General features: G+C 33.8%; 1 protein-coding gene across 4 annotated transcripts in view; it reads left to right on the forward strand.

Moving 5' to 3' along the window:
- The window catches only part of Grik2 (glutamate receptor, ionotropic, kainate 2), a 663,290-nt gene that overhangs the window by 489,688 nt on the left and 158,530 nt on the right, over nucleotides 1–15,072 (forward strand). For all 4 annotated transcript variants that reach the window (XM_005377815.1, XM_013510935.1, XM_005377816.2 and 1 more), the window contains one exon: nucleotides 12,762–12,985. In XM_005377815.1, the coding sequence (XP_005377872.1) occupies nucleotides 12,762–12,985 (224 nt within the window). The remainder of the gene's footprint in view (nucleotides 1–12,761; nucleotides 12,986–15,072) is intronic.

Genomic DNA, 15,072 nt, shown 5'->3' on the forward strand with positions numbered 1-15,072 from the left:
AAATATGTTGTGAGATATGTTAATCTGGATTGGAAGTTGGTTGTTTTTAGTTCTTGAAATACTTCCATCCAAGATCTCTGCCTTTAAATTTTGTGTTCCGATGTCAGCAGTACTTCTAATGGTAAGTAAGCAGTAACTTACCTCTATACGTGATTTGTACTTCTAATGGGAAGTAAGCAGTACTTACCTCGATATGTGATTTGTTTGTTTGTTCTTCTTTGACTGCTTTCAAAATTTTGTAATTTTTGGACATTTTATTTATTTGGTATTTTAAGTATGATGTGTCTCGTGAAGTCTCTTTTTTTCATCATGGTTGGTGTTCTGGAAGCCTTGCTTAAGTTGTATGCATTTTTCTCATGTTTGGGAAACTTTCTGTTATGGTTCGGTAAACAGATACTCCCCAAAACCCCACAATCCCCCCATGTGTACTATCTTCTAGTTTCTTTCCCCTCCAGTTAATCTTAGTTTGGTCTTCTTAGTGTCATCTAGTAGCTTTTGTGTGAGCTTTTTTGGTTCTCTTGTCCTTTCTAGGTTTCTCTGAGTACTTCATCATAACTTACCATTTTGTCTTCCATTTCAGACACCCTGCCTTCACATTAGTGATTTAAACAACTTAAAAATTCTATGCAGGTTTTCATATCTATTAATTCCACGTGATACTTTTCTGTAGCTGTTATGTCTTTGGTGAATTTGTCCTTCATGCTTTGAACTAGATCAGTCAGGTCTTTCAGTTATTTATTTCTTTCCTCCCAACTCACATTGGTCATCCTGTATGACAGTGCCATCAGCTTTTGTGTCACGTCCTCTTTGAACCCTCCAACGTTTTTCATCTCTCCTTTATATAATTCATCCAGCTCTGCTACTTGGTATTTGCCTTTGTTTTCCATTTGTGCCCCTTGGATCTGTCTTGGGAGAGTTAGGGGAACTTCAGAGTCTTTTGTTGACTTGATTTACCATGATCCTGTGTGTATTTATGTCCGTTTTATGTTTTTGTTTCTGATCTTTTGTCTTTTCTTGTGCTGAGCTTTGAGGTCTAGTAGAATGAGTATAGCTTGTAAATGATATGAAGATAATATTAGTAAGGTATTGATTTCCTATGACACACTTCCAGCTTCATTTGTCCAGAGGTAGTATTTACACATTTAGTTAAGTAAATTACATGATTTGCACTCTGTCCCTGAGTTTTGAGGGAAGAATTAGTTCTCACTTTAACAGCCTCAACAGACCTAGTCATATATTTCTTATATGTGACAGACTTGACATTTGCACTTTAACTCTTTATTAAGACTTTTTGCAGCCTACACTTTATTGTTATTAGCAGTCCTTCAATAATAGGGCAGGGGAAGTGCAGGGAGGAGATGGAGGAATGGGTGAAAGTGGAGGCTTATGTCACTAGGCTGGGAGGTTGACAGCAGGAATAGTGAGAAAAAGACATGAGGTCAGATTCTATTGGAGGACTTCTCATTGAACTGAAGGGACTTGTGGAGTGTTTTAAGAAAGTGTGGAGGTGAGGATGAGACACAGGAGAAAGAAGGTGTACTTTGCGACAGAGGAAAGTGATGAGGCTGTAAAAAATCGTGGTAAGTTTGTGCACTTTAATGCAGAAATGAGGCAAATGAATAGATAATGAGGCAAGGAATAGAAGGGAGAGGATAGACAGTGGAAGAGAAGATAGGAGAGACTGAGAGAACAGAATATAGTGAACAAAAACTTGTGAGGAGGAATTTAACCAGTGGGAGACACAAGTAAGAAAGATCATAGTGCTGCTATGATAGCTCAAGTTAAAGAAATTAGTGAGATGAGAAGAGGGACAGAACATAGACACCCACTTCATCAAAACAAAGGGGAAGAAATCTAGAACACAGAAAATATCAGCAGACACTCAGTTCATATACTGCATACTTGGGCAAGAAGATACACTTGCCATTCACAGTGACCCCTTTAACAAAACCCTGGGTGTTCCTACTATTCTGTTCCTGCTTGACTGTGGACTGATTCTATCCAGCCACCCCAAAATCACCGCTTTACTTTCTACTGCAACATCCAGCCCAATCCAGTTTCAGAACATTATTTCACTGGCTTGAAGACCGATTCTGATGCTGCTCCTGTTCTTGGCTAAGGAACTGTTCCCCTACACACTCCCATCTCTGGAGTGGTGACCGGATTCCTGGGAACGTTCACTAAGGAGGGAGGGACCAGACTGGCAAGCACACTCATGCTTTGAGGGGGTCCTCACAGATCCACAAATGTGTTCACATACTGGGCGGTTTGCAGGAGCAGGAAATGGCCAGTGTGAAATTGCAAGAATCATTGATTCTGTCTCAGGTAGGAGTCCCCAGATTTTGGGGGGTGCTAGTGTACACCTGTGGGAGTCTGCAGATCCTGTTTACAGTCCCAGTTTGCCCTTTTATCCTCTCCCAGTCCAGCGTGTGTGTGTGGGATTTCCCTGCCCTCCTGAGCCATGGGGGGGAGTCTTCAGGAGACCACTATGGCTGGCCTAGAATCAGGAATCGGAGATTCACTCTTAGGTGGCAATCTGCAGATTCCTCCAGGCTTGAGTGTGTGCCTGGGAAATCTGTGGTCCCTGTTCGCCCATTTATCCTCCCTCTGTTCTGTGGGGAGAGGGGATTCACTTGTTCTCAGTGAATGCTTGAGGCAATGCTGCCAGGCTGAGGCTTTTCCTGTGCTCAGATGGAGCTGATGTTAAGAAAGGGGCCGAAGGGGCTGGTGTACACAGAGTCTGATGGAGGAGTCCCTGCCTGAGGCATCTGTTAGTTCGCTTTCTCCCTCAGGGTATTGGAGTGCTCTGCTAGTGCCTGCTCCTGGGAGGGGCACAGGCTGAGAGGTGCAGACCAGCTGAATTGGCTCTATTTCCCCCCACAATGACCCAGTTCATAGTTTTGATCTATAGGTTTTGTTACTTCAGGGTACCTGTGGCTTCAGTCAGTCCTCTCTGAGCACCTGTGACAACAATTCCTCCTTGAGTCTGCGTGGCATTGCCTGTAGCTTGCTTCTGTGTAATATTTCTGAGTTTGCTGAGGAGGATCAACAGGACACTTGAAGTAGGAAGAAACAGGAGAGGTAAAAATGTTTGTTGTTCCTCTAGCATGGCCAGGTTTGAGCCTTTGTAATCCTCTTTTCCCCTTTTGGGCTACAAGGACAATTCTTCCCTTAGACTCGCTCAGGGCTTTGCTTTTTGTCTTTCAGCAGAGTTGGAATGGAAAGGTTTCCTCTGTCCATGTTGAAAGGAGCATCTCTGTTTATTCCCTTAGTCCTTCTGCCCCTCTGTGTTAATTTTCTTTTATTACAGTTTTCTGTCCTTGAAATTACATTTTCTAATTGTTTCATAATTAAGGTCTGTTTATTTCACTTTGTTTAACTTTTGGCATATTATAAATATCTAGAGCATGTTCTATTACAGAGCAGTCACTGAATAATAAATACTTGTTAAATAAACTAGTGAATTGTTCAATATTAAATTGATGAATAAATTAGTAATATTCAAATAATTTATCATCATTATTATTAATTTATTGGCTTATTATTATTTATAATTTATTATTTGACACATGGCAGGGTTTTAAATTCTGACACATTTCAGAATTGCTAACGTATATTTAATATTTATAATTAAACCTAAAGCTCTTACACTGTACCCTTTCAGGGAATTTCACTGAACACTGGACCAAGATAAATCATACTACAAATACTTTTGTTATTAAATTAATTATAAAAATATCTGCTTATATTTTAAGCAATGATCAACTGCTTCGACATGCGTTTGAATAAAGTTACTACACAGTATTTTAATGCAGTATGTATTAAGTTCACTGCTTAACCAACACTAATACATTGGGTACTCTGTACTCATTATGGTTATGAACGTATAATAGATTCTGAAGTATATAAAAAGGAAATTTAGGTTTTACATTGGACTCCTTGTAAGATGCTTTGGCTTAGCAATTAATCAGATGAAAGTTCAAGCAAAGGATTATTCTATGGAGCAAAAAATTATCCTTGTTCTAAACTAGATTTTTTTGTTTTGTTCTGTTTTTGTTTTTCTCCGGTACCGGGAACCGAACTCATGACCTTGAACTTGCCAGGCAGGAGCTTTTGCCGCTGAGCTAAATCCCCAGCCCCTATCCTTGTTCTATTAGAAGGAATACTGAAGATTTTGTTATGATTTATTCTCCATAGTTAGATAAGCTTACTACATGTTTTCAGGTGAGAATAAGCTCGAGTCATCTGTAGGAAAATGAGTGCATTTTAAGGATATAATGTTAAATAAAGCAGACACAGAAGCTTAAATATTGGTTTCTCTGATATAAGAATCAAAAAATATAAAGAACAAAATAAAAGATACATAATAGCAATTAAGGAGATAAATATTTCTCAGACAGAGAGGGAATCAAGAGATGGGGAGAGATTAAAAAGAAGAATTCAGATGTGTGGCATGCATGTGCTAACTCCACACAAGAAGCATAAACATGTACCACACACATGTGCTAACCACATATACCGCACACTTGTGCTAACCACATGTACCATACACATGTGCTAACCACATGTACCACAAATGTGTGCTAACCATATTTCAACTCACCTTATTCCTTCTATATTGAAGAGTAAACTTCTCAGCATTGTTAAAAATACAGAACTTGAGTAGAAAAGCAAGAGGTATAATGTGGGTTATCAACAAATAGTGTTATCAAAATCTATGGTGAATATGTACATATATGTGTGTGTGTATTACAGAGATTACAGTTTATTACAGTTTATTACAGCGATTACAGAGATTACAGTTAATCATGCTCAAAATGCTCCCTCTCACTTCAAACATACTTATCCCATCTTTTTACTGCTTTCTGAAACAACTCTGGAAGTCTTCTGTGAGTTTCTTTAATTGTGGTATTGTATCTGCCTCATTATCCTAAAGCAATGTAAAATATTTACCTTTCTTGCTCATTTTGACTTTGGGGGAGCATCAGAGGTCCCACAGTGACAGCTCAGGTGAATAAGGTAAGGGCACATCATAATGATAATATTTTTACAAGCTGGCCTTTCACTTGAATAGCAATTGCCAATAGTGTGTACCATATATTTTTTTATCACACCTGTTAAAAACACTCATGAAAGACTTCCAGAACTGTTTCAGAATGTAGCAGGAATGATGGGATAAACATGTTCAAAGCAATGATGATTATTTTGAGAGAGATTAAGAGAAATGTGTATTTTACTGTGATTTAAAAAGAACCACCCATGGTTCTTCTTGATTAGCCCTTGGATGATACCTGTCACTTGTCCCTCGAGTTCACTGCACTTTCATTTTTCATTTGTTGGCCCCATTTGAATTCCAGGCTTTGCAGAATTAGTGCAAATTATAATAACAAATTGCTGTTTATATTAACCTATTAGGCCGATAATTGGGGAAGACAGTTAAACTTCAGCATAATTGTAGTCAGACATGTTTCATTGAAGCACTTATCTGACATTTCTAGTTATTTGTTTTCATGTTAATGCTGCAGTAAGCACCTGAGAAATGCTTTTGTTATAAATACTTCTATATCCTACACATTCTCCCTGGTTTTATGCATAGTTGTATTTACATAATACACTTTCAAGGCATAGTTGGATTTACATAATACACTTTTCAATATTTGATTGTGACAAATATTCTAAATAAATATACAAATAAATTAATGTCAAATTTGAGAATAACATGATTGTGCAAAATTTTAATAACAATTGTATGCAACCTTTATCATTTACTTTTTAGTGTAAATAGACACTGACATCTCAATATGCTTAATCTACTATATTTTAAAGATAAATCCACAAACAGAATTATGAATTCAATATTTCATCAGAAAGGTTTCTTGTAGTTCATAGTCTTCTATCTAAGTACTAGTAGTTGTTTCTTGGTCTACTGGTTGTGGTCCTATGTCATTACGCTGGGAAGTTAAAAGGCATTAGCAAAAAATAGAGTCTGCTCATATACATATATATATATATACATTTCAGGAAAAGAAAAACTTGTATAAAGTGAATGCTCTCCTGATTTATCTACGGGTGACCCTAATGGTTACCTTATATGGCAAAAAACAAAAAACAAAAAACAAAATAATCCATTACATTGCTGACCCTTTAGAGGAGAAGCTGAAAATGCATGTGCAGCAATCTTAAGGAACGCTTTGACCAATGTGACCCAAGCGGTAGATTGCCATACTAATAAATGTCTGGAAGCTAATGGCCACCACTTTGAGCTCCTCTTGTAACTGTAGAGGCCAAAGGTAGCTTGTATTAATCTCATGATATGTTAATAAATTTACTATTAAAATATTTAAAGAAGTTTTCTTTCCCTTAAATGTGTAAATATGTATTTGGCAGACTGTATATAGATGATATACTAGCTTAAGATCAGTACCAAAATTTTGGTGATGTTCTAAGAGTTCAGGTAATGTTAGTATTTTAAATAACATAGTGCATTATTTATAGTTTTCTTTTTTTTTGTACCAAAATTCAAACTCAAGACCTTGCTCTTGCCATGCAGGCACTTGTGCTTCTGTGCTCTATTCTTGGCTAGTTTTCTGATTTGAATGCTTGATACCCATTTGTTTTAAAAACACATCTCTTAAAGTTTATATTTGAATAACATTGTGTTTCTTTCTTTTTTATAAATGTTTTATATATAATTCTAAGTATTATGAATGTAGTATTATGAATATAATAATATCTTTCATACTCGGTGATTATCTTTGGCAGAATATTTTTTCTTAAAATTATTTTTATAAAGTGGTAATTATTTTAATCGGTAAGTCATTAGTACCCACATTCAAGAAATGAACATGAAAAAAAAAAAAAAAAAGAAAAGAAATGAACATGTTAAGATACTATTGTTTCTTTTATTACTATTCTCATGAATAGTAGATACATTAAATTCTATATTGGAATCCTGATATAGCCGAGATGAAATTATTTTTAAATAGAAGTTTAGACTGTTTTTAAAAAAATTGTCAACATATAAAAAATACATAATTCTTTACTCTCACTTAGAAAGCTAAACTAATGCAACTGGCCTTAAAAATTAGTACATTCAGTGGACATATGGAAGTAAGAAAGGATAATATTGTGATAATTATAATTTTGGAATATTAATCTTTTGAACTGTAGAACTGAGTGTAATACAAAAAACAGATTTTGTTCAGTGAAACAAAAGAAAATTAACCTTTGTCTTGATCTAAATTATCCCATTAAACTTTTAGACCCATGGCTCTTCTGAAGATTTTGTGAAGTTCATTTTCCTTCTGCCATCAAGGGCGAGTTTGTTAGATTTACTCAGTATCATTTGAAATTAACAGAAGGCTCACTTAAGCATTAATAAAGTGGAAGCTGCTGAAGCAGCAACTGAAAGTACTACCGTATGTGTTTGATTATTTTCTAATTGTCCCTATTTCAGGCTTTACAAGTGGGAGAGAAATCTCCACATTTGATACCTCACTTATTTACTGTGCAGTGTTTTAGTGTAGAGAATCTGTTGAAAAGGAACCACAAACATATTTCTAAAATATGTGTACAAAAGTTAAATACATATTAGGTTTTGTATAATATGCATAAAATCTAATTTATAAATTTGATTTTCTTATACTTGGAACATCTGCAAATTTAACCTCATCAGAACTTTTCTCGAACATCTTCCTTGTATTAACATAATGCTATACTGTAGTTTCTTGTTTATTGCAATAACTAGAATCTAATTTATCAAAGATATATTAATTATGAAATATGTTAGCAATTATGCACTATTAAGTATTATATCAGAAATAGAAAATATGCACATGGGAAACCACACATAATTTATACTTTTTCTGCTTATATGATCCCAGTATTCACCATGTGATCCAGGATCTCTTTCCTGCTGCCACAGAAATTGAAAAATAGTGGGCTGAGTTTTTAGAGGTGATTGGAATGATGAAGTACAAGACTGCGGTTGCTAAATGTCCCTACCTTTGTTCCTATGTGTCCCTTGCAATAAAATTAGACAATAGCCTATCTAAATGAAGTATCTGGTATGGAATCAATTAAAAAAAATCTCTCAGAGTATTCCCTTCAATAAAGAATTTCAGGGTAATTCTGAGTTTAAAATTAGCAATAAAGATTCATTCATTCATTCATTCATTCATTTGAAAATATGTAATAATTATTCTGTGCCATGCATTACACTGAGCACTGGAGATGGAATAAATACTTTATAAAGATTTGCATATCACAACCTAATTGAGTCATGGTGCCATTTGTGAGTTAATGCTTTATCATCTGGTTTTTGTATAATTTTTTGCCATTGTCCTATAAGACTTTAATCAATTGCTTACTTTTAGCTACATAGCTCTAAAAACTATTCTGTTTTGCCTGGGTATTAGTTAACTTGCAATTATGTTAATATAGAAATAAATCTTACTGATTGAATATGAGCTGAAAAAATGTAATTTTATATTTCTCTTCGAATTTTCTTTGCAAATTTTCACAGCCTGAATTGAAATTGTATTCAGCAAACATTTACCAGGCAGTGCCTTGGTGTCAGATTTTTTTCAGTGCCCTAGAGATGTTCGGTTCGTTATGATCATAAAGATGAATAAGACAATTTGGCAGGCTTTTATAACGAAGATTAGGGTATTAAATTTATACTCATTAATTTAATGAAATAGCTGCTGCCTGGTAACTTTGTGAGCTTTCTAGGGAGGCATATTTTACAATTCTTTCAGTTCAGAGTTCTGTGCTTTGATAAAGGGAAATAAATGCAGGTTGCAAAAATGTTTCTATTCTCATAGGAACAGGGGAAATACAATTACAATAATATGTACATTTAAATTGCTCATATCATATTAGCTGACTTACATATGAGATAATTGGAAATGACATAACAAAACATTGTTTCACGTTTTGTTCAATGATTTATGTGTATTTCTCTGAAGACAAACCCTGTGAATAGAGGATTAAGGGATGGCTATAGTACAGAGAAAAGAACCACTGACATGTATAGAATTTGAAAAGTGAAAGAAAGGGAGGATCATTTGGGCAAGGAAATAGAGAATGAGTACAGCAGATGAATAGTTGAGGTGAATTTAATGGTTGTACAAAAACATTAGGGGAAATGAGAGGCAAAATCATTCTGGGGACCGTATTTTTTAAAAAATGTATCTCCCGTTTACTGTTCTGTTTTATGTTTTGGTATAAAAGCAGCCACATTACAAATTTGGGAAAGTCTATGTGTGGATTATTGGAAAAGATTAGAACAAAAAATATAGCAACACACTATTCTTCCATGAAAGATACACTTCCTACTTGCATTTCCTACGATACTATCATTTCTGCTCTCCTGCTTCCAGGTCAGGGCTTGGCCAGTTCAGATTCATGGTTTAACCCGCAAACACCAGTAGTTTTGTTTGCTAATGGCTTCTTGTCCACTGCTTTTTTCTAGTGTCGGATTATTATTCTTTAAAATCAGAAATCAGTTGCCAGGTGTATTTTCATTTAGTCATGTTAGCATTTATCTGCAGAGATAATATGTCAATAGGTTATTAAATTGTACCATTAGAATTTTTCTCAGACTGCTCAGTCTTTAATAATGCAACATTTAATAGGAAAATACTACAGCTGTCATGATGAGCACCTGTAATCTAACACTATTTTGATTAGCTTTCAAATTTATATTATTAATAGATATGAAATGAAGTTGGATTTTATCATAGAAAATGCTACTGGGTATAGATAAATGTTCACTTTTACTGGTCTTGGTTTTCTGGGATTCACTTCTTAAGTGGATTTTAAAATACATTTAGTATGTAATTAAAAGCTGTGTTTAATAATTGGTGTTTGGTCAATTTTGTGCTTTTAACTATTAATCATAACAGCTAAATTCTAACCAGTTGATTAACATACATTAGATTACACTAAATGAAATTGTTATAAAATTATACTTGTAAAAGTAATAGAATCTAATTTCTAGGGAAATTTGAGGCTTACAGAAAAATTATATAGAAAGAGTATATATTCCCTCTCATCTTCAACCCCCCCCATTCAGGTCCCCCTACATTAGCATCTTCCATGAGGTTAGTATGTCTGTTACCTTTGACGAACATTTATTAAAGTCTGTCATTTACATTGCAATCTCTTTTTTGTGTTTCACTGTTGTATGACTTTTCATTGCCATGTGTTCACCCTTACATCTTGCAGAATATTTTCAGTGTCCTATAAATGCTTTATAGCCTACATTTCCATCATTTCCTCTATCTCCCCCTGAATTATAGGTGGATACTGGTTATTTTTACTGTCTTTTGAATTTTACCTTTTCCAGAACGTTGCATAGTTAGACTTATGATACGTAGCCCTTTCAGACTTATGTCCTTTACTAAGTAGTAATATGCATTTAAGGTTCTTTTTTGATAGCTTGCTAGCTCATTTCCTTTTTACAATTGAATAATGTTCTATCATTTGGATATATAAATTGCCTAGCAGATTACTTTTGTATTCAATAATCAAGTGATCTACTTGAATATTATGTTGTTTTTTTTTTTTTGGTTTTTCTCTGGTACCGGGAACCGAACTCACGACTTTGCGCTTGCCAGGCAGGCGCTTTGCCGCTAAGCTAAATCCCCAGCCCCTAATATTATGTTTTTAATGACAAATAATACTTTACTACATAATCATTTTATACTTGTAATAATACTTTTTATTTTTGGCAATACTAAGTAACTTTGAGGTCTTCCATAGATAATGTAGTCAATTCTGATAATATATACCCAAATAGAACAACTGTTTTGAATAATTTAGTGGTGTGCTTTAATGTTATTTGAATTGTTTTATAAATTTGTGGATACATATCATAAATTGAAAATGTTATCATTTAAAAAAATAGTGCTATTAACCAGTGTCCCATATTGGACACTCTACTTCCTGAACTTGTTCCTCCTATATAACCAAGTATTTATTCTTTGATGTACATCTTCCTACCAGCTTCCTTTCAGTCCCTTCCCACGTACCACAAACAGCTCCCGGTAACTACTGTTGTGATCTTTTCCTCTATGATATCAACTTTTTAGATCCCACATGTAAAAAGAGCATTCATTAAGAAGAAAATAAGCATTCTCACCATAAAAATGATTATTATGTGTGTGAAATAATACATAAGTTAACTAGATAGATTTAATTATTCCATAATGAATATATGTATATGTCAAATGGATATATGTATATGATGATGTTATACACAAAAATATATATACTCTGCCAATTTAGAAAGCTCACTATTTTAAAGCATCTTCATTTCTATGCTTTATCTGTGATGAAATTCTCCTTTTTTGTGCTCAAGAGAAGTGCCAGAGTGAAGTGGCACATAGTTGAATAGTGCTGTGTCCCCCACCTCCAAATCAAGACCAAAACATTGTATATTGTTGTCAATATTCCTACCTACAGTTTGTATTTCTGAAATTATCACTTACTTCAGAAGTGTTTGGCTTCCTTTCTTAGCAAAGGAAACAGTAGTAAGACTGTGTGAAGATTAATCATGACAGTTCACGTAATGTTCCTAACATAGTACCCGTTTCACACCCGTTTCAAGTCATGAAGAAATTTTAGCAAGTAGTATTCGTGATATTTTCCTTGATTTATGAATATGAAATATTAGATCCTCTTCCTCAGGACCTTGAAAACATATTTTTTAGTTTTTAGAAATATGGCTTTATCTATAACTACTCCCAAAGATAGCCTTTGCAAACATCTCAGTGCTTTGCCATAAACCACCGACATACAAATGCACATAGTTACAGGGTGATATTGCCAACAAACTTAGCATTTTAAAAACAGTTTCTTTTCCAGGTCCTCGAACAATGCTTAAGACAATAGGAAAGATGAGATAGCTAATTTTATAATTTTTTTTCTATTGCTCTTTAAAATTATAATTTATTTATTCTGAAACCTGTGTTTATCAAACATAAAAGACATGTAGCAATACGCTCTCTCATCATAGATTCCTTTGTTATTTTAAAATATAATTACTTCTTGCAATATATTAGAGCATAAATTCATCTATGACAGATGGTTATAACGTGGTAACTAAAAAGCATTAGTAATTTAACATATTTAAGCTACCGTGAAAAATTAGCAACTTTGTGAAAATTGAAAAACTCATTTCCTAATGCTATTTAGGCAAAGCTGCAAGGATTTTCATTAAGTAATATAAAACAAATTAGAGGTGTAGGAACAAAGCTCTGTAAACAATCACATTAAAATGATTTTAAGAATGTTTTAACTCTTTAAAGACTGAAACTTTTTAACCACAGGTTTTTAGGCTTTCAAAATCAGAAAAATGTTTCTTGATTCCCAGATAGTCTGATGTAGTTACTACTGCAAATAGAATTTGACCAATATATTTTGAAAAATTTTAATTGATATGAAATGAAGGTTTAAAGGTTAAAAGTAACTATGAAAGGCCCAGTTACATAGTAATTTATGTATTGAACACAAGCTACAAGTTTTTCAATTTTTTCTTGTTTTGTGGATTTCTTCTGTTACCTAGTTAACATAAAAGCTGATTTGCTAATACTGAAGTAAACAAACAACTAGCAGAGTAAATCAGATGTTACACTTTCGAGTGGAAGAGTGTTTTAAATTTTGAAACAATTTTCAGGTATAAATACTTTACTTAGTTACTTCCTGGTTTCTTTTGACTTAGCAGCAATTTTTCTTTTTTGTGTCTCTCTCTACAGAAAGCTGACCTTGCAGTTGCTCCACTGGCTATTACCTATGTTCGAGAGAAGGTCATCGACTTTTCCAAGCCCTTTATGACCCTTGGAATAAGTATTTTGTACCGCAAGCCCAATGGTACAAACCCAGGCGTCTTCTCCTTCCTGAATCCTCTCTCCCCTGATATCTGGATGTATATTCTGCTGGCTTACTTGGGTGTCAGTTGTGTGCTCTTTGTCATAGCCAGGTAACATGCTCACTTTTGTGATTTTTTTGGCAATTGTTACCTCTTTTTTCTAACTAATAATTGTCAAAAGTCACAATCAATTTTCCTTTTGTTCTTTATTCCCGTGGGGTGCTGAAGAGTAATAAGCATTTAGAGTCTTATCCTTATATCCCCTCAAAGGAAATCTACTGCCTCTTGTGGGCAGAAAGCATGCTGGTTTTGTCAATAAGCTATAAATGTTGTAAAATTTACTATTAATTAGAATCTAAAGGCAGTGCAAATTACTATGGTAAAAGAACAATTTCTTCACTTTGAACTACAACAGCATGTTTTGATAAGTTAAATTAATAATTAATAAGACTAAAACAAAGTAGCGATATTTAAAAGGAATCCATAAGGAACTAAGACTAATTTAAAATAAGGGTTCTCCATATTAAAATATTACTATGGTTTCTTCATAAAATTTTTCACTTTTAATAGAATATCATTACAAATATTATTTATTGTCTTTGGCATGTGTATGATTCAAGTCATAGGGTTAGAAAGCAAATACCTACTTGAAACATACATTTATATTTTATGATGGCCTTTATGATCTATTATGCATCTCAGTTTATGCTGACCTTTCTCCTTTATTGCTTTTGGAGGTGGAAATTTATAATCACTTACTCTTATTTTAACCTCACTATCAAACTTTCATTTCCTAAATCCTTGTGGTAAGATTAGAATTAGCTCTCAGGTCTCTCAGATCTCTATTATTGATCTAAATTTAAGAATATTGAAGCCAACAAACTCATTATGTTCATTGCATTTTTATAGTCTATTAAATATCAAAAATACATATGAGTCAAATATTAATTGTTATCTACATATAATTTTTCATGTTCAGAAAAATTCTTATATGTACATTTCCATGTTTGGGTGCTGTATAATCAAAATCAAATAAGCAATTATTTTTTAATGACATTTACAGATCTTTTTATAAATTAATCAATTAGTGAGGATTTCTGTCTGTCCTTGAATTTATTATCTTTGTAACGAAGTTAAGTATTTTTCTTAGCCATAAGCCAAGCTTGTCGCACATGCCTGTAATCCAAGCACTTGGGAGGCTGAGACAGGAGGAGCTTCATAAGTTTGCGGCGCCCTGGTTTGCATAACAAGTTCAAGGCCAGCCTGAACTACACAGTGAGACATTGTCTCAAAATATATGCATATAAATTTTTTCCTAGACATAAAACTAAGTTTATTCCATTCATTGGAAAAGGAAATGAAGTTAATTATACACAGCATATTTTTTGCATTTTTATATTTTTGGTATATTTATATACAATTATTACACAAATTTAACTTTTTTATCTAGTAGGTTCAATACTGTTTCAGGTAGTACAAATGATAGCATTTGTATTCATCTGAAATTATGTATTGCAGCCATGTAGCCTTACAGCATTTTTAAACTCTGTTGTACTGCCTGTTAAAGTTTTACTTAAAATTTTGGATTCTTCATCTAAAAGTGAGAATTTGGAGTTAATAAATTTTTAGCTCAGGTTTTTCATGTCTTTAAAAAATTAAACAGTCTCTACATTTTTTAATATCATTGGGCAAATTCCATCTTTTTGTAGTGAACAACTCAAGCCATCTTTTTTATATGTATTCAACAAAATGAGTTCAGGAGTTCAGCTTAAGCATTCCAATGGCTTATAGAACTCTTCAGCCTCCAGATACACCAAACAGAAAAATTAATTCTCCACAGTATAGAAGAAACCTTTCCCGATGTCTGTCTGCTTACCTATTCTTATTGATTCAATTCACCAAAATTCCCAGGTAGTATATCTATATTGATACCTATTTCTATATCCTAGATAAAAAGGTCCTGAGACATTTCTGAGTTAACTTCTTGTCATTCAATTTGAAAACGTGTATTTACAGGTGTATCATTTTATAGTGCCTTTAAAACTTAGAATGCTATGGTTATATTTTGACATTAGTTATTAAATGAATGGACTTGAAAATGATCTTATTAGAGCTTCATATTTAACAATGTAAAAATGAACTTTCTCTTGGGCCATGGATATAGCTTGGTGGCACAGAGCCTGCCTGGCAAACGCAAG

This window comes from Chinchilla lanigera, unplaced genomic scaffold (genome assembly GCF_000276665.1).
Source record: "Chinchilla lanigera isolate Chin_1 unplaced genomic scaffold, ChiLan1.0 scaffold00010, whole genome shotgun sequence".
Lineage (NCBI taxonomy): Eukaryota > Metazoa > Chordata > Mammalia > Rodentia > Chinchillidae > Chinchilla > Chinchilla lanigera.